At 51.0% G+C, this 26,347-nt stretch overlaps 1 protein-coding gene across 3 annotated transcripts in view; it reads left to right on the plus strand.

Moving 5' to 3' along the window:
- Positions 1-25,290, plus strand: part of abcc2 (ATP binding cassette subfamily C member 2) — a 109,672-nt gene extending 84,382 nt beyond the window's left edge. For 2 of the 3 annotated variants that reach the window (XM_085994200.1, XM_085994201.1), the window contains exons 22-32: positions 2,868-3,087; positions 5,214-5,368; positions 7,330-7,485; positions 9,517-9,716; positions 10,603-10,729; positions 15,090-15,191; positions 16,359-16,502; positions 19,928-20,086; positions 20,974-21,140; positions 23,256-23,450; positions 24,181-25,290. In XM_085994200.1, coding sequence (XP_085850326.1) covers positions 2,868-3,087; positions 5,214-5,368; positions 7,330-7,485; positions 9,517-9,716; positions 10,603-10,729; positions 15,090-15,191; positions 16,359-16,502; positions 19,928-20,086; positions 20,974-21,140; positions 23,256-23,450; positions 24,181-24,310 — 1,755 coding nt within the window. In that variant the 3' untranslated portion in view covers positions 24,311-25,290. Of the gene's footprint in view, positions 1-2,867; positions 3,088-5,213; positions 5,369-7,329; positions 7,486-9,516; positions 9,717-10,602; positions 10,730-15,089; positions 15,192-16,358; positions 16,503-19,927; positions 20,087-20,973; positions 21,141-23,255; positions 23,451-24,180 lie in introns of those variants that run through there. The other variant, XM_085994203.1, reaches the window with a different exon arrangement.
- The last annotated feature ends 1,057 nt before the right edge of the window (positions 25,291-26,347 follow it).

Consider the following 26,347-nt stretch of genomic DNA (forward strand, 5'->3'; position numbering starts at 1 on the left):
GAATGGCCTACTCCTGCTCCTATCTTCTATGTTTCTATAATCATTACTGTAGAAAAACAGTCAAAAAGTAGTGATGGCGGAGAATACACAAATATAAAAGGAATGGAAGGGAAGCGTTCAGACAGGGTTTAGATTCAAACTGCCCAAGATTTAAATGTTTGCTACTCAGTGTAAAATCGAGTAGCCTTTGACACAAAGCTTCCCTTAGCCTCAGTAGATTCAGCATATGTCTCGGCTAACTTTGACAGGGTGCGTACACTGTAGGTGCCTTAATCCCGATGCCTGGCCATGAACAACAGAGGGATTGAAGACAGAAACCGGGAAGTAGGCTGGCCGGAGGTGATTTCTGAAACAGCATGAGGTGGTCAGGCTATCCTGGAGAAAGCTGAGAGGGCTTTGGCCAATAATATAAGAGGTCAGAAATTCTGGAGGAGCAATTGGAGGCGATGTGGGGAAGCGTGGCATGTTCTTTATTTTGTATCATTATGCGGAGATAAGTTATACTGTTTGAACTTTCAGCCCCATCCTCCCCAGGTCTGTCAGAGAAACGGCAGGGTAGGGCTGGACATCCTGGGTCTCAGTCTACTGGCTCACACGTGAAGAGTTTTGAGAGGGTAAATGGTGAAAGATTGTTTCTACTGGTTGGTGAGTGGCTAACAAGGGTGGCACGGACTGAGGAAATAGAAGAATGAAGGGGAACGTGAGAAGCTTTCTTTTCACAAAGCTGGTTATTATAAAAGAACAGCATCTTTCACGACCTCAGGATGTCCCAAAGCGCCCTACAGCCAATGGAGTACTTTTGAAGTGTGAAATAAAACCAGAAAATGCTGGAAACGCTCAACAGGTCAGGCAGCATCTGTGGAGAGAGAATCAGAGCTAACGTTTCAGGACGATGACCATTCGTCAGAACTCTTCGACCTGAAACGCTAACTCTGTTTCTCTCTCCACAGATGCTGCCTGACCCGCTGAGCATTTCCAGCATTGTCTGTTCCTATTTCAGACCCGCAGTATGTTGCTTTGGTGCTTTTTGAAGTGCAGTCACTGCTGTAATGTAGAGAAACGCGGCAGCCAATTTTTGCACAGCAAGCTCCCACAAACAGCAATGAGCTAGGTGACCAGATCATCTGTTTTAGTGATGTTGGTCGAGGAATATATATTGTCCAGGACACCGGGGAGATAACATAGAATGCTGTATCACGTATGGCTATTGAGGCAGAGAACACAACATCATTTAAAAGAGAATTTAATAAGTTATTCCTTTAAATAATAAGAATTTGAAAAGGGAGAATATAAAAGTTCATGGGGGCAAAGGCAGGAACATGGGCTTGGTGAAGGCCGGTCCAATTGAAGAGCTAGCACCGGCACAGGATGAATGGGCTGAATGGTCTCCTTCTATGCTGTAAATTCTATGAGCAAGGCGTGGGAGGGCACGGTGGTCTATGGAACTGTACTCCAACAAGGAGTTAGCGCCTTTCGGAGAGCAAGCAGGAAAATTGGGGGTGGATGCGGGTGCAGGGTGGGAAACCAATTGTTCAGTGGGTTTGCAGTCTGTTTTCATAAGAACATAAGAATTAGGAGCAGGAGTCGGCCACACGGCCCCTCGAGCCTCCTCCGCCATTCAATGAGATCATGGCTGAAAGATCAACTCCACTTTCCTGCCCGATCCCCATATTCCTTGATTCCCCTAGAGTCCAAAAATCTATCGATCTCAGCCTTGAATAGACTCAAGAATTGCCCTCCAAGATGTTTCCAAAGATCTGAGTGTCCTAAGGCCCTAGAGGTCAAAGGATATAGAGCTCCACTGTGCAGCGCGTCACTTACTTATCCGCATGAGGTTTATTAAAAGAACATAAGAACATAAGAATTAGGAGCTGGAGTCGGCCATACGGCCCCTCGAGCCTGCTCCGCCATTCAATAAGATCATGGCTGATCTTCGACCTCAACTCCATCTTTCCCGCCCCTATCCCTTGATTCCCCTAGAGTCCAAAAATCTATCGATCTCAGCCTTAAATATACTCAATGATTCAGCATCCACAGCCCTCTGGGGCAGAGAATTCCAAAGATTCACCACCCTCTGAGTGAAGACATTTCTCCTCATCTCAGTCTTAAATGGCCGACCCCTTATCTTGAGACTGTGACCCCTGGTTCTAGACTCTCCAGCCAGGGGAAACAACCTCTCGGCATCGACAGGAAACTCTCGTTTAAACGGCACCTAAATATCCGGAATTCTCTATTAACCGGCAAAATTCTCGCTCTGAAAACACGTTGCCGAGTCCGAGTCTCCCGCGGTGGCCGAGTTAGTCAGTGGGGGTAGTTCTTCAAACTGCCACTCCTCGGCTTCTTGGCGCTGTCGGGAGTCGGAACACCTCAATACCCCTGTAACAGGAGTCCGACTCTCCCGCGCTGCCGGTAGTCTCTTCTGATCCGCCATTTTACAGGGGTACTGTGTGTCTCCCACGCTGCTGGTAGTCATTGCATTGCATTACCCTCAACTGGCAGTACTGTACTTAATCAAGCATCTTCCACCATCCATTTAACACAACATTCTGTAGGTGAGTGCCCAATTACTGTATACTGCACATTTCTTAATTTTTTAATTTTTCTTTATTAAAAATAGCCTTAGTAGATAACCCTCTCCGTCATCCGGAATTTTTGATCAACCGGCAACACACCGGTCCCGTCGGTGCCGGGTACCAAAGAGTTTCCTGTACCCTGTCAATCCCCCTCAGAATCAATGAGATCACCTCTCATTCTTCTAAACTCCAGAGAGTATCGGCCCAATCTACTCAATCTCTCCTCAAAGGACAGCCCTCGCATCCCAGGGATCAATCCAGTGAACAGGTGTGTTTTTTTTTAATGATTGACAGGTGAAGTTCTCGGTCTACTGGAAATACCTGCACGCCATTGGCTGGCTGTACTCCCTGTTAATCACGCTGTTGTACATCGCTCAGAACGTGGCGACCATTGGGCAGAACCTCTGGCTCAGCGACTGGACCAACGACGCCACCCGTTACACCAACGGCACCTACCCGGCCTCCGCGCGGGATCAGCGGATCGGCATCTTCGGGGTTCTGGGGCTCGCACAAGGTCGGTGGCTCTCGGTTCAACACTCGGGGTTCAGCATGGGGGCAAGAAAACGGTCAACTTTACCTCATTTGTCACTCTCGTCGTCTGGTACTGAGGACACACTCAGGTTTCCTGTCTGGGCAAAACCTTACTGCACAGAAGGAGGCCATTCAGCCCATCGTGCCTGTGCCAGCTCTTTGAAAGATTCTCTCCAATTAGTCCCACTCCCTGCTCTTTCCCCGTAGCCCTGCAATTTTTTCCCTTCAAGTGTTTATCCAATTCTCTTTTGAAAGTTACTATTGAATCTGCTCCCACCGCCCTTTCAGGCAGCACATTCTAGATCACAACAACTCGCTGCGTAAAAAAAATTCTCCTCATCTCCCCCTCTGGTTCTTTTGCCAATTCCCTTCAATCTGTGTCCTCTGGTTACCGACCCTCCCGCCAGTGGAAACAGTTTCTCCTTATGTACTCTAACAAAACCCCTCATCATTTCTTTAACTCAAAAAACTAAGCCACGATTTTTTATCTTCTCTCTTATAAATCAGATTTGGAACTTTTTAATTTGTTGAGGTGTCGGCTGTGGCTCAGTGGGCAGCACTCTCACCTCTGAGCCAGAAGGTCGTGGGTTCAAGTCCCACTCCAGAGGATTAAACGCACAATCCAGGCCGACACTCCCAGTGCAGTACTGAGGGAGCGCTGCACTGTTGGAGGGTCAGTACTGAGGGAGTGTCGGAGGGGCAGTACTGAGGGAGTGTCGGAGGGGCAGTACTGAGGGAGTGCTGCACTGTCAGAGGGGCAGTACTGAGGGAGTGCTGCACTGTCGAGGGGCAGTACTGAGGGAGCACTGCACTGTCGGAGAGTCAGTACTGAGGGAGTGCCGCACTGTCGGAGGGGCAGTACTGAGGGAGTGCTGCACTGTTGGAGGGGCAGTACTGAGGGAGTGCCGCACTGTCGGAGGGGCAGTACTGAGGGAGTGCTGCACTGTCGGAGGGGCAGTACTGAGGGAGTGCCGCACTGTCGGAGGGGCAGTACTGAGGGAGTGCTGCACTGTCGGAGGGGCAGTACTGAGGGAGTGCGGCACTGTCGGAGGGGCAGTACTGAGGGAGTGCCACACTGTCGGAGGGGCAGTACTGAGGGAGTGCCGCACTGTCGGAGGGGCAGTACTGAGAGAGTGCTGCACTGTCGGAGGTGCCGTCTTTCGGATTGAGACATTAAACCGAGGCCCCGTCTGCTCGCTCGGGTAAAAGATCCCACGGCCACTATTTTGAAGAAGAGCAGGGGAGTTCTCCCCGGTGTCCTGGGGCCAATAGTTATCCCTCAATCAACATCACTAAAACAGATGATCTGGTCATTATCTCATTGCTGTTTGTGGGAGCTTGCTGTGCGCAAATTGGCTGCCGCGTTTCGTACATTACAACAGTGACTACATTTCAAAAAGTATTTCATTGGCTATAAATTGCTTTGTCCTGAGGAGACAGAAAAGCACTGTATAAATGCAAGTCTTTCTTTCATGTTATATAAGCCACACTAAATTGCTCTGCTAGTCTCTGCTGCTATATGTTTTACTGTGTTTGGTTCTGGGCCCCGCACCTCAGGAAAGATATATTGGCCTTGGAGGGGGGGCAGCGCAGATTCACCAGACTGATACCGGGGCTAAAAGGGTTAAATTATGAGGACAGGTTGCACAGACTGGGCTTGTATTCCCTCGAATTTAGAAGATTAAGGGGTGAACTAATTGAGGTGTTTAAGATGATTAAAGGATTCAATAGGTTAGATAGAGAGAAACTATTTCCTCTGGTGGGGGGAGTCCAGAACAAGGGGGGCAGAACCTTAAAATTAGAGCCAGGCCGTTCAGGGGTGATGTCAGGAAGCACTTCTTCACACAAAGGGTGGTGGGAATTGGGAACTCTCTCCCCCAAAAAGCTGTTGAGGCTGGGGGTCAATTGAAACTTTCAAAACTGAGATTGATAGATTTTTGTTGGGTATGGGTATCGAGGGATACGGAACCAAGGCGGGTAAATGGAGTTAAGATGCATGATCTGACTGAATGGCAGAACAGGCTCGAGGGGCTGAATGGCCTCCTCCTGTTCCTATGAAAGTCAGGGAAAATGTTGGGGAGAAATAAACTTGCTTGGCCTTTCCCTCAGCTGTCTTTGTGCTCCTTGGAGTATTCCTGATAACAGGAGGGACAATCGCCGCTTCCAGGGACCTGCATGCCCACCTGCTGCGCAACATCCTCCACGTCCCCATGTTGTTCTTCGACACCACACCGACGGGAAGGATTGTCAACAGATTTGCCAAGGTAGGCTTTTCCCGGGACAACTACCCTCCGACAGCTGCCTCGGTGACCAAACAGGCCTACGCTAGGCCGGGAAGTGTCCACGTGTGATCAGTGCCGAGTTATATTAAAGGTGCTGTATAAAACCTGAGCCTTTCCATGTCGGGGTGGGGGGACGGACATTACCCACTAGCCTTCAACCACCCACTCGCACTCATCTTCCAGCACAACACTGGATAGTGAAGAGTGGGAACGTTGACTGATTATTTCTTGCCCTTTCTAGATGAAGTTTAAAAAAAAAAATGAATTCCCGGGATGTGGGCGTCGCTGGCAAGGCCGGCATTTATTGCCATTCCCTAGTTACCCTTGAGAAGGTGGTGGTGAACCGCCTTCTTGAACCGCTGCAGTCCGTGTGGTGAAGGTGCTCCCACAGTGCTGTTAGGGAGGGAGTTCCGGGATTTTAACCCAGCGGCGATGAAGGAACGGCCGATATATTTCCCAAGTCGGGATGGAGTGCGGCTTGGAGGGGAACTTGGAGGTGATGACGTTCCCATGGGCCTGCTGCCCTCGTCCTTCTAGGTGGTAGAGGTCACGCCAGGTATCGGAGGCACCTTTACAGAGTTGTCCTCCCTTTGAGCATTGTCATAGAACGATACGGTGCAGAAGGAGGCCATTCGGCCTACCGTGCCTTTCTTTGAAAGAGCTCTCCAATTAGTCCCACTCCCCTGCTCTTTCCCCATAGCCTTGTAAATTAGTCCTCTTCAAGTGCCTTCAGCTGCCTAGGCCCTAAGCTCTGGAATTCCCTCCCTAAACCTCCCCACCTGTCTCTCTCTCTCCTCCTTTAAGACGTTCCATAAAACCTACCCCTTTGACTAAGCTTTTGGTCACCTGTCCTAGTATCTCCTCAAGTGCCTCGGAGTCAAATTCTGTCTGATTTCAGCTCCTGTGAAGCACCTTGGGATGTTTTACTATGTAAAAGGCGCTATATACATGCAAGTTGTTGTTGCTGTTGTCCAATTGCCTTTTCAAGGTTCCTGCAGAATCTGCTTGCACCAACCTTTCAGGTAGTGTGTTCCAGATTGTCTGAATCACCTCGATTAGATCACCCTTCATCTTCTACATTCAAGGGAATCTGATACATAAGAAATAGGAGCAGGAGTAGGCCAATCGGCCCCTCGAGCCTGCTCCGCCATTCAATAAGATCATGGCTGATCTGATCCTAACCTCAAATCTACTTTCACTCTCCATCCCACCCGAACCCATGTGATCTCCCGGGAGAGGCGAAAAACCAGATAAAAAACCCAATGGCCAATTTGGGAGAAAAAACCTGGGAAATTCCTCTCCGACCCATCTAGGCGATCGAAACTCATCCAGGAGATCACTCTGTCCCTATATTTCCTGCAGTACTTACCTTCTGTAAAAGATGATCTCCACCCCAGCCAGGAACAGGCCCAATATACTCTTCAAGGACTCCTAGCTGGCAGCCTGTTCCCGAGGTCTCCACTAATCCCTGTGAATAGAACCATCTCCTGAAATCTAACACAGAATTAGAACACAAGTAGGAGCAGGATCAGGCTACACGGCCCCTGGGCCCGCTCCGCTACCCACAGGGCCATGACCGATCCAAACCTAGACTCATGTCCAATTTCCTGCCCGCTCCCCGTAACCCCTAATTCCCTTTACTTCTAGGAAACTGTCTATTTCTGTTTTAAATTTATTTAATGATGTAGCTTCCACAGCTTTCTGGGGCAGCAAATTCCACAGACCTACTACCCTCTGAGTGAAGAAGTTTCTCCTCATCTCAGTTTTGAAAGAGCAGCCCCTTATTCTAAGATTATGCCCCCTAGTTCTAGTTTCACCCATCATTGGGAACATCCTCACCGCATCCACCCGATCAAGCCCCTTCACAATCTTATAGGGGGGATACAGGGGGAGGAAAGTTGGGGTTATTTTGAATTGAGAGTTTTGTTTCTCTCCCTGTGCAGGACATTTATACCATCGATGAGGCGATCCCAATGTCCTTTCGCACCTGGCTGGCTTGCTTCTTTGGTGTGATCGGCACGCTGTTCGTCATTTGCCTGGCGACACCGTACTTTACCACTGTGATTGTGCCACTTGCTGTCCTTTACTATTTCGTACAGGTAACATTGGCAGGTCTCTCGTTGAATCGGTGTATCTATCAGACAGGAATTGCTAGACAGAAGGATGATGCCAGGACTGAGAGGGAACAACTCTCAGGAAAGACTGAGCAGGCGGGGGCTCTTTTTCTCTAGAAAAGAGAAGGCTGAGGGGTGACCTGATCGAGGTCTTTAAAATAATGAAAGGGTTCGACAGGGTAGACGTAGAGAACATGTTTCCACTTGTGGGGGAGACCAGAACTAAGGACCATTAATGTAAGATAGTCACTAATAAATCCAATAGGGAACTCGGGAGAAACTTCTTTACCGAGAGAGTGGTGAGAATGTGGGACTCGCTACCACAGGGAGTGGTTGAGGCGAATAGTACAGATGCATTTAAGGGGAAGCTAAATAAACACACGAGGGAGAAGGGAATAGAAGGATATGTTGATAGGGTGAGATGAAGAAATTAGAGTGGGAGGAGGCTCGTGTGGAGCATAAATACCAGCATAGTCCTGTTGGGCCGAATGGCCTGTTTCTGTGCTGTAAATACATATCTAACCCGTGCTGTCCCTGCCCTGGGAGTGTTTGATGAGACAGTGTAGAGGGAGCTTTACTCTGTATCTAACCCGTGCTGTCCCTGCCCTGGGAGTGTTTGATGGGACAGTGTAGAGGGAGCTTTACTCTGTATCTAACCCGTGCTGTCCCTGCCCTGGGAGTGTTTGATGGGACAGTGTAGAGGGAGCTTTACTCTGTATCTAACCCGTGCTGTCCCTGCCCTGGGAGTGTTTGATGAGACAGTGTAGAGGGAGCTTTACTCTGTATCTAACCCGTGCTGTCCCTGCCCTGGGAGTGTTTGATGAGACAGTGTAGAGGGAGCTTTACTCTGTATCTAACCCGTGCTGTACCTTCCCTGGGAGTGTTTGATGGGACAGTGTAGAGGGAGCTTTACTCTATCTAACCCGTGCTGTACCTGCCCTGGGAGTGTTTGATGGGACAGTGTAGAGGGAGCTTTACTCTGTATCTAACCCGTGCTGTACCTGCCCTGGGAGTGTTTGATGGGACAGTGTAGAGGGAGCTTTACTCTGTATCTAACCCGTGCTGTACCTGCCCTGGGAGTGTTTGATGGGACAGTGTAGAGGGAGCTTTACTCTGTATCTAACCCGTGCTGTACCTGCCCTGGGAGTGTTTGATGGGGCAGTGTAGAGGGAGCTTTACTTTGTATCTAACCCCGTGCTGTACCTGCCCTGGGAGTATTTGATGGGACAGTGTAGAGGGAGCTTTACTCTGTATCTAACCCGTGCTGTACCTGCCCTGGGAGTGTTTGATGGGGCAGTGTAGAGGGAGCTTTACTTTGTATCTAACCCCGTGCTGTACCTGCCCTGGGAGTATTTGATGGGACAGTGTAGAGGGAGCTTTACTCTGTATCTAACCCGTGCTGTACCTGCCCTGGGAGTGTTTGATGGGGCAGTGTAGAGGGAGCTTTACTTTGTATCTAACCCCGTGCTGTACCTGCCCTGGGAGTATTTGATGGGACAGTGTAGAGGGAGCTTTACTCTGTATCTAACTCGTGCTGTACCTGCCCTGGGAGTGTTTGATGGGACAGTGTAGAGGGAGCTTTACTCTGTATCTAACCCGTGCTGTACCTGCCCTGGGAGTGTTTGATGGGGCAGTGTAGAGGGAGCTTTACTTTGTATCTAACCCCGTGCTGTACCTGCCCTGGGAGTATTTGATGGGACAGTGTAGAGGGAGCTTTACTCTGTATCTAACTCGTGCTGTACCTGCCCTGGGAGTGTTTGATGGGACAGTGTAGAGGGAGCTGAAATTTGTCTGTAATGATTCAGCACTTGAGAAAATGGCATCCAGTTGCACTGAGTAGGATGTTTGTATTTTTAATCATCAGTCTTGAGATAAACTGGACTGTTATTTTTCGGACCGCGAAGCTGCATCAAGGAGTATTCCTTTGAGCCGCTGCATTCATTCGCTGCTCAACTCCTGTCAAGAAAACAGCTCCTGCCTCGTATTAATGACCTGAGAAACCGATTGTCGTTACAGCGTTTTTACGTCGTCACGTCCCGGCAGCTTCGCCGGCTGGACTCCGTGACCAGGTCTCCCATCTACTCGCACTTTGGCGAGACGGTGTCCGGGCTGTCCGTAATCCGAGCCTACGGACACCAGCAGCGGTTCCTGGACCACAATGAGAAGATCGTGGATGGAAACCAGAAGTGTGTCTTTCCCTCGATTGTGGCCAACAGGTACGAACCTTTCCTGTGTGTTCGCTCACGCTTTTCCTGAACATTTTTCCTGTTGTGGTGAAGAACCCGTACCCAGAGCGCAGGAGTCAGATAGGAGCAGAATATTCAATTAATTGTAGAATCACGCAGCACTGAAGGAGGCCATTCGGCCCATTGTGCCTGTGCCGGCTCTTTGAAAGAGCTCTCCAATTAGTCCCACTGCCCCGCTCTTTCCCCAGAGCCCTGCAAATTTTCTTCCCTTCAAGTATTTATCCAATTCTCTTTTGAAAGTTACTATTGAATCTGCTTCCACCGCCCTTTCAGGTAGCGCGTTCCAGATCACAACAACTCGCTGTGTAAAAATTGTTTCCCTCATCCCCCCTCTGGTTCTTTTGCCAATTATCTTCTGGTCACCGACCCTTCTGCCAGTGGAAACAGCTTCTCCTTATTTACTCCAGCAAAACCCTTCATAGTTTTGAACACCTATTAAATCTCCCCTTAACCTCCTCTGCTCTAAGAAGTAGCTGTTATCTGAGGCTAAGTTAACAGTTGGGTCTTTAAGAGCCTGTGGGTTGCAAGGCAAGAGAAACGAAGAGGGTAGATTTTGCTCCGACAGTGCGGCGGATCCCTCGGCACCGCACTGGGAGTGTCAGCCTGGATTGTGGGCTCGAGTCTTTGGAGTGGGGACTTGAACCCACGACCTTCTGACTCAGAGGCGAGAGTGGCTACCCACTGAGTCACGGCTGACTCCCGAGATGATTCACCGCACATGAGATGTGTCGGGCTGTTTCTGAGGGACGTGTATAAGAGGTTATGTAGCTGTGTTTGTATTTAACCTGTAAACTGTTGGCAGCCTGCCCCTCTGTACCTGGAAGGTAACCGTCCGCCCCCATCTGTTTCGGTGCAGGTGGCTCGCAATCCGCCTGGAGTTTGTTGGCAATTTGGTGGTGTTCTTTGCTGCACTGTTTGCTGTAATAGCCAGAGGCAGCCTGGATAGTGGGCTGGTCGGACTCTCCATTTCATACGCTTTAAACGTGAGTACATAAGAACGTAAGAATTAAGAGCAGGAGTCGGCCATTCCGACCCTCGAGCCTGCTCCGCCATTCAATAAGATCACGGCTGATCTTCGACCTCAACTCCACTTTCCCGCCCGATCCCCATATCCCTTGATTCCCCGAGAGTCCAAAAATCTACCGATCTCAGCCTTGAATATGCTCAACGACTGAGCCTCCACAGCCCTCTGGGGCAGAGAATTCCAAAGATTCACCACCCTCTGTTTGGCGTTTCCCATGGTGGACACCGACTGGTTGGGTCAAATCGACTGTTTCCGCATTTCTACGTATCTCGTGTTGGGTCCAAACTCCTGCAACCCAAAGGTTTCCTTTCCAGCTGGTTCTTCCCGTGGCCCCCTTGCAGATGAGAAGCCTAAAGTCAGTGGGACTGCCAGTTTTTACTGACCCACCTTGTATTGTTACCGCTAGACCTCCTCAGAGCAACCCAGCCTTGCTAGCGACGCCCAGATCCCGAGAATAAGAAGTAGGAGCAGGAGTAGGCCATACGGCCCCTCGGGCCTGCTCCGCCATTCAACAGGATCATGGCTGATCCGAATCTAGACTCACGTCCACTTCCCTGCCCGCTCCCCGTAACCCCTAATTCCCTTATCAGCTAGGAAACTGTCTATCTCCATTTTAAATTTATTTAATGTTGCAGCTTCCACAGCTCTCTGGGGTAGCAAATTCCATAGATTTACTACCCTCTGAGTGAAGAAGTTTCTCCTCATCTCAGTTTTGAAACGGCAGCCCCTTATTCTAAGATTATGCCCCCTAGTTCTAGTCTCACCCATCAGTGGAAACGTCCTCACCGCATCCACCCGATCAAGCCCCCTCACAATCTTATATGTTTCGATAAGATCGCCTCTCATTCTTCTGAACTCCAATGAGTAGAGTCCCAACCTACTCAACCTTTCCTCATACGTCAACCCCCTCATCTCTGGAATCAACCGAGTGAACCTTCTCTGAACCGCCTCGAGAGCAAGTATATCCTTTCTTAAATATGGAAACCAAAACTGCACGCAGTATCCCAGGTGTGGCCTCACCAATACCCTGTATAACTGCAGCAAGACTTCCCTGTTTTTATACTCCATCCCCCTTGCAATAAAAGCCAAGATTCCATTGGCCTTCCTGATCACCTGCTGCACCTGCATACTAACTTTTTGTGTTTCATGCACCAGGACCCCCAGATCCCTTTGTACTGTAGCACTTTGCAGTTTCTCTCCATTTAGATAATAACTTGCTCTTTGATTTTTTCTGCCAAAGTGCATAACCTCACACTTTCCAACATTATATTGCATCTGCCAAATCTCTGCCCACTCACTTAGCCTGTCTATGTCCTTTTGCAGGTTTTTTATGTCCTCCTCACTCACTGCTTTCCCTCCCATCTTTGTATCGTCGGCAAACTTGGATATGTTGCACTCGGTCCCTTCCTCCAAATCGTTAATATAGATTGTAAAGAGCTGGGGTCCCAGCACTGACCCCTGCGGAACACCACTAGTTACTGATTGCCAGCCCGAGAACGAATGAATAATAAAAATGAGTAATAACAACAGAAAATGCTGGAAAAACTCAGCAAGTCAGGCAACATCCGTGGAGAGAAATTTGAGTTGACGTTTCGGGTTTGACCCTTCTTCAAAACTGGAGAGAAAAGGAACTAGATCGAAGGCAGGGCTGCGATCGGACAAAAGAATAAAAGAACCAAAAGAAGTAAAAGAGATTAGAAGCTAGACGAGATGGTAATAGGCTGTGATTAGGTGTAAAGTGTACTGGCAGGGCAAAAGATAGCTGCCAGGTGTGAGAGAGAAACAAAAGGAAAGGGGGGGTGGGGGGGGGGGAAAGGAAAGGAGTGGAAAAATATAAGTAAAAATGAAATAGGGGCCGAGGTTATGATCTGAAATTGTTGAACTCGATATTGAGTCCGGAAGGCTGCAGAGTGCCTAATCGGAAGATGAGGTGCTGTTCCTCGAGTTTACGTTGAGCTTCCGTGGAACAGTACAAGAGGCCAAGGACGGTGAGGTCCGAGTGGGAATGGAGCGGTGAATTGAAATGACAGGCGACCGGAAGCTCGGGGTCACCCTTACGGACTGAACGGAGGTGTTCCGCAAAGCGGTCACCCAATCTGCGTTTGGTCTCCCCAATGTTTATTACAGAATCGTAGAAATGGTGTTACAGGAGGAGGCCATTTGGCACACCCTGCCTTTGCCAGTGCTAGCTTCTCTACTAAAGTACCACCACCAAACGTATCTTCCCCTCCCCTCCCCTTTCAGCATTCCGCAGGGACCGCTCTCTCCGAGACACCCTAGTCCACTCCTCTATCACCCCAAACAGCCCTTCCCCTTCGCCTGGCACCTTCCCGTGCAAGCGGAGGAGATGTAACACCTGCCCCTATACCTCCCCCCTTCCCCACTGTCCAGGGCCCCAAACACCCCTTCCAGGTGAAACAGCGATTTACTTGTACTTCTCGCAATCTAGTATACTGTATTCGCTGCTCACGATGCGGTCTCCTCTACATTGGGGAGACCAAACGCAGATTGGGTGACCGCTTTGCGGAACACCTCCGTTCAGTCCGTAAGGGTGACCCCGAGCTTCCGGTCGCCTGTCATTTCAATTCACCGCTCCATTCCCACTCGGACCTCACCGTCCTTGGCCTCTTGTATTGTTCCATGGAAGCTCAACGTAAACTCGAGGAACAGCACCTCATCTTCCGATTAGGCAGTCTGCAGCCTTCCGGTCTCAATATCGAGTTCAACAATTTCAGATCATAACCTCGGCCCCCATTTCATTTTCACTTATATTTTTCCACTCCTTTCCTTTCCCCCCCCCCCCCTTTCCTTTTGTTTCTCTCTCACACCTGGCAGCTATCTTTTGCCCTGCCCGTACACTTTACACCTAATCACAGCCTATTACCATCTCGTCTAGCTTCTAATCTCTTTTACTTCTTTTGGTTCTTTTATTCTTTCGTCCGATCGCAGCCCTGCCTTCGATCTAGTTCCTTTTCTCTCCAGTTTTGAAGAAGGGTCAAACCCGAAACGTCAACTCAAATTTCTCTCCACGGATGTTGCCTGACTTGCTGAGTTTTTCCAGCATTTTCTGTTGTTATTTCGGATTTCCAACATCTGCAGTATTTTGCTATCGTACTCTAATCCCATGTCCTGTACTCTTTCCCCACTCTCTTCAAAATATACTTTCTTCAAGTGTATTCCCATCTCAAATACCCTGACTGACAAGCTTCAGTGTCCTCTTGTATTAATGCACTCCATGTTCTAAGAGCCCTTTCCATCAGAACATTTCTTCTACCCTTCCAGTTTGAATTCTAAAGTTAGGTGTAGTTACTCTGCTCCCTCAGAAGACTGAATGAGTTCAGGAGTCTCTGTGGCTCAATGTGGCAGGATGGCTCAAGACTGTTTCTAGGGCACCACGTGTGAGGGAATCACAGACACAGACCCCCGTCCCATCACCGTGTGGGGGAATCACAGACACAGACCCCCGTCCCATCACCGTGTGGGGGACTCACAGACACAGACCCCTGTCCCATCACCGTGTGGGGAAATCGCAGACACAGACCCCCGTCCCATCACCGTGTGGGGAAATCGCAGACACAGACCCCAGTCCCATCACCGTGTGGGGAAATCGCAGACACAGACCCCTGTCCCATCACCGTGTGGGGGAATCACAGACACAGACCCCCGTCCCATCACCGTGAGGGGGAATCACAGACACAGACCCCCGTCCCATCACCGTGTGGGGAAATCGCAGACACAGACCCCCGTCCCATCACCGTGTGGGTGAATCACAGACACAGACCCCCGTCCCATCACCGTGTGGGGAAATTGCAAACACAGACCCCCGTCCCATCACCGTGTGGGGGGAATCACAGACCCCCGTCCCATCACCGTGTGGGGGAATCGCAGACACAGACCCCCGTCCTATCACCGTGTGGGGGAATCGCAGACACAGACCCCCGTCCCATCACCGTGTGGGGGAATCGCAGACACAGACCCCCGTCCTATCACCGTGTGGGGGAACCACAGACACAGACCCCCGTCCCATCAACGTGTGGGGGAATCACAGACACAGACCCTCGTCCCCTCATTGTGTGAGGAATCACAGTCACAGACCCCCGTCCCATCACTGTGTGGGGGAATCACAGACACAGACCCCCACCCATTCCTCTGTGGTGCGAGATTCCTGGTGCTGCCTGGGATTGTGACGCTCCAAGGTGAGTAACTCTGGTGAACGCTGTCCTTCAGAAGGGTAGCACTCTGAGCCGAGCCGCTCTCTGCCTCTCGCTCTGTGCCGGTTTGCTCTTTCATCAATTGTTTTTCTCCCCTGCCTTCCTCAGGTGACCCAGGCACTGAACTGGCTGGTCAGACAGACGTCCGAGCTGGAGACTAACATTGTGTCTGTGGAGAGAGTCTCCGAATACACCAGGCTGGACAATGAGGTATCCAGAACGCAGGGATGGGAAGGAAGGGAAAAGGGAACGGGGTTCCCTGGAATTGGGAGGCAGCGATGGGACAGGCAGCGTAACATCGGAGACAGGAGGACTCGAATTCATCGAGTTACATTGAGTCTACAGCACAGAAACAGGCCATTCCGCCCAAGTGGTCCGTGCCGGTGTTTATGCTCCACACGAGCCTCCTCCCATCCTACACATTTAGGAAACGGAGTCACTCAGAGCGGAGCTTAGAGTCTGAGGAGTAAAGGAAAAGACTTGCATTTATATAGCGCCTTTCACGGCCTCTGGAAGTCCCAAAGCGCTTTACAGCCAATGAAGTACTTTTTAGTCACTGTTGTAATGTAGGAAATGCAGCAGCCAATTTGTGCACAGCAAGCCCCCACAAACAGCAATGTGATAATGACCAGATAATCTGGTTTTTTTTTTTAGTGATGTTGGTTGAGGGATAAATATTGGCCCCAGGACACCGGGGAGAACTCCCCTCCCCCCCCCCCCCCCCCGCTCTTCTTTGAAATGCAAGTTCTTTTTAGGCTTGTGAGGAGATAATCGGCCAAGTTGACTAGTCCCGATTGCAACCCCCGCCTAAAGATTTGTTATCAAATCCCTCCGTGGCCTCGCCCCCTCCCTATCTCTGTAACCTCCTCCAGCCCCACAGCGCCCCCCGAGATCTCTGCGCTCCTCCAATTCCGGCCCCTTGCGCATCCCCGATTATAATCGCTCCACCATTGGCGGCCGTGCCTTCAGCTACCTGGGCCCTAAACTCTGGAATTCCCTCCCGAAACCTCTCCGCCTCTCTCTCCTTTAAGACGCTCCTTAAAACCCACCTCTTTGACCAAGCTTTTGCTCACCTGTCCTAATATTCTCCTGATGTGGCTCGGGGTCAAAGTTTGTTTGATAATCGCTCCTGTGAAGGGCCTTGGGACGTCTTACTATGTTAAAGGCGCTGTGTAAATGCATGTTGTTGTTGTTGTAAAGATTGCAGGTGTTTGGACATCGGGAGAGGGCAGGGAGATGGTTATCTGGGTGACGCTCACTGCCCTACTCATGGCTCATGGCTCATTACTCCAGCAATGGAAGTTGGGGATTTTTGAACATTTTTAAATAAGAAGAAACCTTGATTCTTAATTTTGTTTTTCATTTGCTTCTTCTCAGGCTGCCTGGGTGACGGACTGCCGACCAAGTGAGGACTGGCCAGGCAAGGGCGAGATTAAATTCATGGACTACAAGGTCCGTTACAGGCCGGAGCTCGACCTGGTGCTGCACGGACTATCCTGTGAGATCCGGACCAAGGAAAAGGTAAAGGTTTGGAAATCCGGGCAGCCAACCCCTTCAGTAGAATCAGAGAACCGTACAGCACTGAAGGAGGCCGTTCGGCCCATCGTGCCTGTGCCGGCTCTTTGAAAGAGCTCTCCAATTAGTCCCACTCCCCCTGCTCTTTCCCCCTCAGCCCTGCACGTTTACCCCCTTCAAGAATTTATCCAATTCCCTTTTGAAAGTTACTATTGAATCTGCTTCCACCGCCCTTTCAGGCGTAAAAAAAAGGTGATTGGCAGAAGAACCAAAGGCGACATAAGGAAATACTTTTTTACTCAGCGAGTGGTTAGGATCTGGAATGCACTGCCTGAGAGGGCGGTGGAGGCACATTCAATCGTGGCTTTCAAAAGGGAATTGGGTAAGTCCCTGAAGGAATGAAATTTGCAGGACTACGGGGAAAGGGCGGGGGAGTGGGACGAGCTGAAGTGCTCTTGCAGAGAGCCGGCACGGGCTCGACGGGCCGAATGGCCTCCTTCTGTGCTGTAACCATGCTATGATTCTGTGATTCTCCAGTCTCTCCATGTAACTGAAGTCCTTTATCCCTGGTACCATTCCAGTAAATCTCCTCTCCAAGGCCTTCACGTCCTTCCTAAAGTGCGGTGCCCAGAATTGGACACAATTCTCCAGCTGGGGCCGAACATAACTTCCTGGCTTTTCTACTCTCTGCCTCTCTTTATAAAGTCAAGGATCCCGTTCGCTTCTTCTCAACTTGTCCTGCCACCTTCAACGATGTTGTGATTTTTCAATCATTTGTGTCTTTTATTCTAAAAATTTTTTTTTTTGCAAATTGGGCAGTCTTGTTGGTTCATCACCTAGAACTGGAAGGGAGTGGGTTCAGTCTGTGGTCTGAGGTGAGGTCATAAAATCATACAATTATAGAATAGTACGGCACAGAAAGAGGCCATTCGGCCCATCCAGCCTGCGCCGGCTCTTTCGAAGAGCAATTTTTTTTTAATTCATTGATGGGATGTGGGCGTCGCTGGCTGGCTAGGCCTGCATTTAGTGTCCATCCCTAATTGCCCTTGAGAAGATGGTGGTGAGCCGCCTTCTTGAACCGCTGCAGTCCATATGGTGTAGGTACACCCACAATGCTGTTAGGAAGGGAGTTCCAGGATTTTGGCCCAGCGACAGTGAAGGAACGGCGATACAGGTCCAAGTCAGGATGGTGTGTGGCTTGGAGGGGAACTTGGAGGTGGCGGTGTTCCCATGCGTCTGCTGCCCCTGTCCTTCTAAGTGGTAGAGGTCGCGGGTTTGAGAGGTGCTGCCGAAGAAGCCTTGGCGAGTTGCTGCAGTGCATCTTGTAGATGGTACACACTGCAGCCACGGTACGCCGGTGGTGGAGGGAGTGAATGTTTAAGTTGGTGGATGGGGTGCCAATCAAGCGGGCTGCTTTGTCCTGGATGGTGTTGAGCTTCTTGAGTGTTGTTGGAGCTGCACTCATCCAGGCAAGTGGAGAGTATTCCATCACACTCCTGACTTGTGCCTTGTAGATGGTGGAAAGGCTTTGGGGAGTCAGGAGGTGAGACACTCGCCGCAGAATTCCCAGCCTCTGGCCTGCTCTTGTAGCCACAGTATTTATATCCAGTTAGTCCCACTCCCCCGCTCTTTCCCCATATTCCTGCAATTTTTTCTCCTTCAAGTATTTCTCCAATTCCCTTTTGAAGGCTATTATTGAATCTGTATCCACCGCCCGATCAGGCAGCGCATTCCCAATCCTAACCGCTCGTTCCGTAAAAAAGTTTTTCCTCATGTCGCCTCTGGTTCTTTTGCCAATCACCTTAAATCTGTGCCCTCTGGTTATCGACCCTTCAGCCACTGGAAACAGTTTCTCTTTATTTACTCTATCTCAATCCTTCATGATTTAAAAAATCTCTCTCAAATCTCCTCTCAGCCTTCTCTGCTCCAAGGAGAACAACCCCAGCTTCTCCAGTCTATCCACGTAACTGGAATCCCTCATCCCCGGCTGATCTGAGGGTGCTCCTATTGACCTCAGCGCGCCAGGGTCAAGGACGAGGGCGGGCGGGAGGAGATAACCGAACGCACCGTGGCCTCGTACCTCGGATTACTGTCCAGTGAAAGCTCTGCTGGAGAGTAACTGTGCTTGGCCAGAAAATCAAACTCAACTGTGATGCACTTCACAGCCGAATAGCTTCCCGCCACCTTCCACCCGGCGGAAGGGCCACTGGGAACAGGGCTGCCACCCATGGAACCAAACCCGAGCATGAATCGCTGCACTCAGAAGAGAAACGGGGAAAAAACGGAAGACTTCCATTATCTCATCTCAGAATTTTTATTTAATTCATTCATGGGATGTGGGCATCGCTGACAAGGCCAGCATTTATTGCCCATCCCAAGTTGCCCTTGAAGGTGGCTTACCACCACCACCTTCTCTTGAACCGCTGCAGTCCGTGTGGTGAAGGTACTCCCATAGTGCTGTTAGGGAGGGAGTTCCAGGATTTTGAAGGATCGGCCGATATACTTCCAAGTCAGGATGGTGTGTGACTTAGAGGGGAACTTGGAGGTGGTGGTGTTCCCATGCGCCTGCTGCCCTTGTCCTTCTAGGTGGAAGAGGTCGCAGGTCTGGGAGGTGCTGCCGAAGAAGCCCAGGCGAATTGCTGCAGTGCATCTTGTAGATGGTACACACTGCAGCCACGGTGCACCGGTGGTGGAAGGAGTGAATGTTTAAGGTGGTGGACGGGGAGCCAATCAAATCAGGATGTGGGAAAATCCCATAGCCATTTTGCACACCGTTAACAACTGAATTTCCCTACCCTCCGTCTCTTTTACAACCCCCCCTCCCAATAGCGTAAAATCTATCCAGCTGCCTCTCCAATTTGCAAACACTGATCACCTCCACTCTCACCCCAGTCTGCCCACCTCCACTCTCACCCCAGTCTGCCCATTCAGCCTCTATGTGAAGTAGTTCAACATAAACGGTCAGGATAGGATCAGCTGGTCCATCAAGCCATGCCGCCCAACATGGTGCAATATCCACGGTCATCACTCACCCGTTTTATCCCAAGTGGCCGTCCTTAACCTGTGGGCTTAGACACTGAGGGGTGAATCTCCACCTTCAGCTCCGAGCGGTCGGCAGAAAGAGGAGGGTAGAGGGTGGTATGGCGGAGGGTTGTCGGGCGGGAGGAGGTTACAGAGGGAGGGAAGGGTCGGAGCGCAGTCTTATGGTGTACACTCACTCTCACACACTCTGATCTCTCTCCCCCCCCCCCCTCGCCCCAGTCAGGTCTGTGTCTGATCTCACTGTCCCCAGACAGGTCTGTCTGATCTCACTCTTTTCCCCCCCTCACCCTCACCCCCACCCCAGACAGGTCTGTCTGATCTCACTCTCCACCCCCCCTTCGCCCCAGACAGGTCTGTGTCTGATCTTTCTCTCTCCGTCCCCCCGACAGATAGGCATCGTTGGGAGGACAGGTGCTGGGAAGTCCTCTTTAACCAACTGTCTGTTCCGTACCATCGAGTCGGCCGGGGGGAAGATCCTCATTGACGGTCTGGACATCGCCACCATTGGGCTACACGACCTGAGACAGAGACTCACCATCATCCCACAAGTAAGAAGGGAAAACAGAAAGACTTGCATTTCTACAGTGCCTTTCACGACCTCCCAAAGTATTTTTGAAGTGGAGTCACTGTTGTAATGTAGGAAACGCGGCAGCCAATTTGCGCACAGCAAGGTCCCACAAACAGCAATGTGGTAAATGACCAGACCATCTGTTTTTAGTGATATAATAGCAAAATACTGCAGATGCTGGAAACCTGAAATAACAGAAAATGCTGGAAACACTCAGCAGGCCAGGCAGCACGTGTGGAGAGAGAAACAGAGGTAACGTTTCAGGTCTGGGACCCTTCGTCAGAACTGGAAAAAGCTGGAGATGTAACAGATATTAAGCAGGTACAGAGACAGGGAGGGAGGAGGCAGGAAAGATAAAATGTTGCAAATGGGAATGGCAAAATCATAACCCCCGCCCCCATTCTTCAGGCTGTATGGTCTGAAATTGATGAACTCAATGTTGAGTCCGGAAGGCTGTAAAGTGCCTAATCGAACGATGAGGTGCTGTTCCTCGAGCTTACGCTGAGCTAGTGTTTTTAGTGATGTTGGTTGAGGGATAAATATTGGCCCCAGGACACCGGGGAGAACTCCCCCCTGCTCTTCTTCGAAATAGTGCCGTGGGATCTTTTACGTCCACCCGAGGGGGCTCGGCTTAATGTCTCACCCAAAAGACGGCACCTCCCACAGTGCAGCGCTCCCTCAGTACCGCACTGGGAGTGTTAGCCTGGATTTTTGTGCTCAAGGCTCGTGGAAGTGGGGCTTGAACCCACGACCCTCTGACTCAGAAGTGAGGGTGCTACTAACCGAGCCACAGCTGACACTGACCCGAGGGCTGTGGAACCGAGTGTGGGTTGACTAACCTCCCTGTTATTGTGCTGTTGTTGCGAGGACCCTGTGCTGTTTTCGGGCACGTTCCGGATGAACCTGGACCCTTTCAACAGATACACCGACGAGGAGGTGTGGAGGTCGCTGGAGCTGGCTCACCTGAAACACTACACCACCAGCCTGCCCAACAAACTGCAGCACGAAGTGTCGGAAGGAGGGGAGAATCTCAGGTAGGTCAAACATCGGGCCCACCGCAGGGTCAGGACCAAGCCCCATTGGGAAGATTGCAGCGGCTGATGGCTGTAAAACCGTAGCTGGGTGTTGGGTCCACACTCGGTCTGTGTCACGTTATCTAGGGTGAGCCAGAGATGAGGGAAGATTAATCATGGTTCATAGAATCATAGGAATTTACGGCACAGGAGGCCGCCATTCGGCCCATCGTGTCTGTGCTGGCCGACAAAGAGCTCTCCAGCCTAATCCCACTGTCCAGCTCTTGGTCCGTAGCCCTGTAGGTTACGGCACTTCAAGGGCATATCCAAGTACTGTTTAAATGTGATGAGGGTTTCTGCCTCTCCCACCCTTTCAGGCAGTGAGTTCCAGACCCCCACCACCCTCTGGGGGAAAAAAGTTCTCCTCAACTCCCCTCTAATCCTTCTACCAATTACTTTAAATCAATGTCCCCTGGTTATTGACCTCTCTGCTAAGGGACATAGGTCCTTCCTATCCACTCTATCTAGGCCCCTCATAATTTTATACACCTCAATTCAATCTCCACTCAGCCTCCTCTGTTCCAAAGAAAACAGCTCCAGCCGATCCAATCTTTCCTCATAGCTAAAATTAACAGTGACCCTTGCTGTGTGTGTGTGTGTGTGGGGGGGGGGGGGGGGGGGGGGAGAGAGCGATGTGAGGACAGGATGGAGCTGGGTGCTCTCGGTGTGTGTGTGGGGGGGGAGAGCGATGTGAGGACAGGATGGAGCTGGGTGCTCTCGGTGTGTGTGGGGGGGGGGGGGGAAGAGCGATGTGAGGACAGGATGGAGCTGGGTGCTCTCGGTGTGTGTGTGGGTGGGGGAGAGCGATGTGAGGACAGGATGGAGCTGGGTGCTCTCGGTGTGTGTGGGGGGGAGAGAGCGATGTGAGGACAGGATGGAGCTGGGTGCTCTCGGTGTGTGTGTGGGTGGGGGGAGAGCGATGTGAGGACAGGATGGAGCTGGGTGCTCTCGGTGTGTGTGGGGGGGAGAGAGCGATGTGAGGACAGGATGGAGCTGGGTGCTCTCGGTGTGTGTGGGGGGGGGGGGAGAGCGATGTGAGGACAGGATGGAGCTGGGTGCTCTCGGGTGTGTGTGTGTGTGGCGGGGGGGGGGGGGGGGGAGAGCGATGTGAGGACAGGATGGAGCTGGGTGATCTCGGCTGTGTGTGTTGGGGGGGGGTGGGGAGAGCGATGTGAGGACAGGATGGAGCTGGGTGCTCGGTGTGTGTGTGTGTGGGGGGAGAGCGATGTGAGGACAGGATGGAGCTGGGTGCTCTCGGTGTGTGTGGGGGGGGGGAGAGCGATGTGAGGACAGGATGGAGCTGGGTGCTCTCGGGTGTGTGTGTGTGTGGCGGGGGGGGGGGGGGGGGGAGAGCGATGTGAGGACAGGATGGAGCTGGGTGATCTCGGCTGTGTGTGGTGTTGGGGGGGGTGGGGAGAGCGATGTGAGGACAGGATGGAGCTGGGTGCTCTCGGCTGTGTGTGGGGGGAGAGAGCGATGTGAGGACAGGATGGAGCTGGGTGCTCGGTGTGTGTGGGGGGGAGAGAGCGATGTGAGGACAGGATGGAGCTGGGTGCTCGGTGTGTGTCGGGGAGAGAGAGCGATGTGAGGACAGGATGGAGCTGGGTGCTCTCGGTGTGTGTGTGTGGGGGAGAGCGATGTGAGGACAGGATGGAGCTGGGTGCTCTCGGCTGTGTGTGGGGTGAGAGCGATGTGAGGACAGGATGGAGCTGGGTGCTCGGTGTGTGTGTGTGGGAGAGAGCAATGTGAGGACAGGATGGAGCTGGGTGCTCTCGGTGTGTGTGTGTGGGGGGAGAGAGCGATGTGAGGACAGGATGGAGCTGGGTGCTCTCGGGTGTGTGTGTGTGTGGGGGAGAGAGCGATGTGAGGACAGGATGGGGCTGGGTGCTCTCGGGTGTGTGTGGGGGTGGGGGAGAGCGATGTGAGGACAGGATGGGGTCGGTGCTCTCGGCCCCCAGAGGTCAGCTGACCAGAAACATGGTTGACCTGATGACGTTTTCATCCATGTTTTCATGAAAAAGAGTTTGGAATAGCTGGTCAGGAGTTGTTTATTTAATACTTTGCCTTGTTCCCCAGCGTGGGGCAGCGACAGCTCCTGTGTCTCGCCCGAGCCCTCCTGCGGAAATCCAAGATCCTCATTCTGGATGAGGCCACAGCTGCCGTCGACCTGGAAACGGACAATCTCATCCAGATCACCATTCGGACAGAGTTTACAGACTGCACAGTGCTGACCATCGCCCACCGGCTGCACACTGTCATGGACAGCACAAGGTAAAAGACCTGCATTTCTATAGCGCCTTTCACCCCCTCAGGACATCCCGAAGCGCTTTACAGCCAATGAAGTACTTTTTGAAGCATAGTCACTGTTGTAATGTAGGAAAACGCAGCAGCCAATTCCAATTTGCGCACAGCAAGCTCCCACAAACAGCAGTGTGATAATGACTGAATCATCTGTTTTAGTGATGTTGATTCAGGAATAAATATTGGCCCCAGGACACCGGGGAGAACTCCCCCTGCTCTTCTTCGAAATAGTGGCCGTGGGACCTTAAACATTTTACATCCACCCGAGAGGGCAGATGTTTGACATCTCATCCGAAAGGCAGCACCTCCAACAGTGCAGCACTCCCTCAGCACTGCACTGGGAGGGTCAGCCTGGATTATCTGCTCAAATCCCTGGTGAGGGACTCGAACCCACGACCTTCCGACTCAGAGGCGAGAGCGCTAGCCACTGAGCCATGGCTGATACGGTTCAAGAAGACGGCTCACCACCTTCTCAATTAGGGATGGGTAATAAATGCCGGCCTTGCCAGCGACGCCCACATCCCAGGAACGAATTTAAATAAAGTGCTTCCTGACATTACCCTGAACGGCCCGGCTCTAATTTGGGCAGAGGTGGAGTTTGAGCCCACTGTGCTGCCCCTGCCGTGTCAGTCACACCGAGAGAGCAGACTTGGCAGGGTGTTTATTACAATAACATCTATTTACCTTTGTTGTGTGCTAGGGTGATGGTTTTGGACGCTGGAAGAATCATTGAATTCGACACTCCCTCCGCACTCCTTCAAAGCCAAGGACACTTCTACCGCATGGCGAAGGATGCAGGGATCACATCGACAGAGGACACGGCGCTCTGAGGGTCTCACTGGGCACGACAACGTGGCCAATGTTGGTGACAACCGGGCGGAAGGAGGTCAAGCTGCTGCTGCTTTAGCGCACGACCCTCAACGCTGTACGGCAGTGACCTGAGCGATTCAAAACAGGCTCCCGACATTTCCTTCCTTGTTTTAAAAATGAACGCGATTTCTGGGACGTGTGGAACAGCTGGAATTTTACACGGTGGGATTTGCCGGGCGGTGATCCGTACGGGAGACGTGCCTCGTGTTTGGGGACCAGGACCGTCAGCGGTGGAGTGAGGGGCTGGGCTGGGCTGGTGCAGATGGTGGTCTATTTAGCGGCAAGTCTACTGGGACTGTTACACGTATAAAATATGGCATCACGCTTATAGTGAAGGGGTGTCAAATCCCCTTTGCCCCCACCCCACCTCTGTGCTCACTGACCCACATTGGCTCCCCATCCACCAATGTCTCAATTTCAAAATTCTCATCCTTGTTTTCAAATCCCTCCATGGCCTCGCCCCTCCCTATCTCTGTAATCTCCTCCAGCCCTACAACCCTCCGAGATCTCTGCGCTCCTCCAATTCTGTCCTCTTGAGCAAACCCGATTTTAATCGCTCCACCATTGGCGGCCGTGCCTTCAGCTGCCTGGGCCCTCAGCTCTGGAATTCCCTCCCTAAACCTCTCCGCCTTTAAGATGCTTCTTAAAACCTACCTCTTTGACCAAGCTTTTGGTCACCTGTCCTAATGTCACCTTATGTGGCTCGGTGTCAATTTTTTTCTGATAACGCTCCTGTGAAACGCCTTGGGATGTTAAAGGTGCTATATAAATACAAATTATTGTTGTTGTAGACCACAATCGCAGTGTTAGAAATTGGGCATACCTAAAATGTATATGGTTATGCGAATTAAATTGTGACGCGAATAATACTGTGTTTAAATGATTGTATTAGAGCTCGAGACAAGTAAGGTGTTAATGTATAAATTGTGTTTTCCTGGAACTGCCTAAGTTTTGTTTTCCTGGAAACTTATATTAGAGCCTGAGCTAAGTGTCTTCAGACTAGTATTAGATTAGATGGATAGATGCTTAAAATTTGCCCATGTTTTCAGTCCCCTGCAGATGTTATAGTATTCCAAGCAGTGGCGATCACAAATGACATTGCTTCCCAGGCTAGCTGTCTGCGTGCTAGGAAGGCTGCGGACTGTATCTTTAATTTGACCAACCAAGGCCCCATACCTATGTTTCTTCCGTTATTGCAAATAACCATATCATAATGCTATGTTTTAGGATTTTGACTTTGTTTAACAAATTTGCTTGCTAAAATGCGTGAGAATAGAAGATATCTTTGGAAATGTAATGACTCATTTCATGGTACAATAGTCTGATACTGAAATGGTTAGTTTGCACAACTAAGCTGCATGAACATAAATAACTGATAAGCAGCCGTTCCAACAATGACTGGAGGCGGGACTGCTGCTTGTCAGGTCTCAATCCCGTCTCCATCATGTTCTGGCCAACCAGCGGGATTTTCCCAATTAACCTTGTTAAGCCCGCCCTGCGGGCTCAGCAGGCCAATTAGGGGGAAGTCACTGACAGAGCACGTCAATGTCTGACGTGTCATAGAGTCATAGAGTAATACAGCACGGATAGAGGCCCTTCGGCCCATCGTGTCCGCGCCGGCCATCAAGCCCTGTCTAATCTAATCCCATATTCCAGCATTTGGCCCATAGCCTTGTATGCTATGGCATTTCAAGTGCACATCCAAATGCTTCTTAAATGTTGTGAGGGTTTCTGCCTCCACAACCCTTTCAGGCAGTGAGTTCCAGACTCCAACCACCCTCTGGGTGAAAAAGTTCTTTCTCAAATCCCCTCTAAACCTCCCGCCCTTTACCTTGAATCTATGCCCCCTAGTTATTGACCCTTCTACTAAGGGAAAAAGCTCCTCAGCATCCATCCTATCTATGCCCCTCATAATTTTGTACACCTCAATCATGTCCCCCCTCAGCCTCCTCAGCTCCAAGGAAAACAAACCCAGCCTGTCCAGTCTATCTTCATAG

This window comes from Somniosus microcephalus, chromosome 8 (assembly GCF_052327205.1).
Source record: "Somniosus microcephalus isolate GS21.2 chromosome 8, FLI_Smic_1.0, whole genome shotgun sequence".
Classification (NCBI taxonomy): Eukaryota; Metazoa; Chordata; class Chondrichthyes; order Squaliformes; family Somniosidae; genus Somniosus; species Somniosus microcephalus.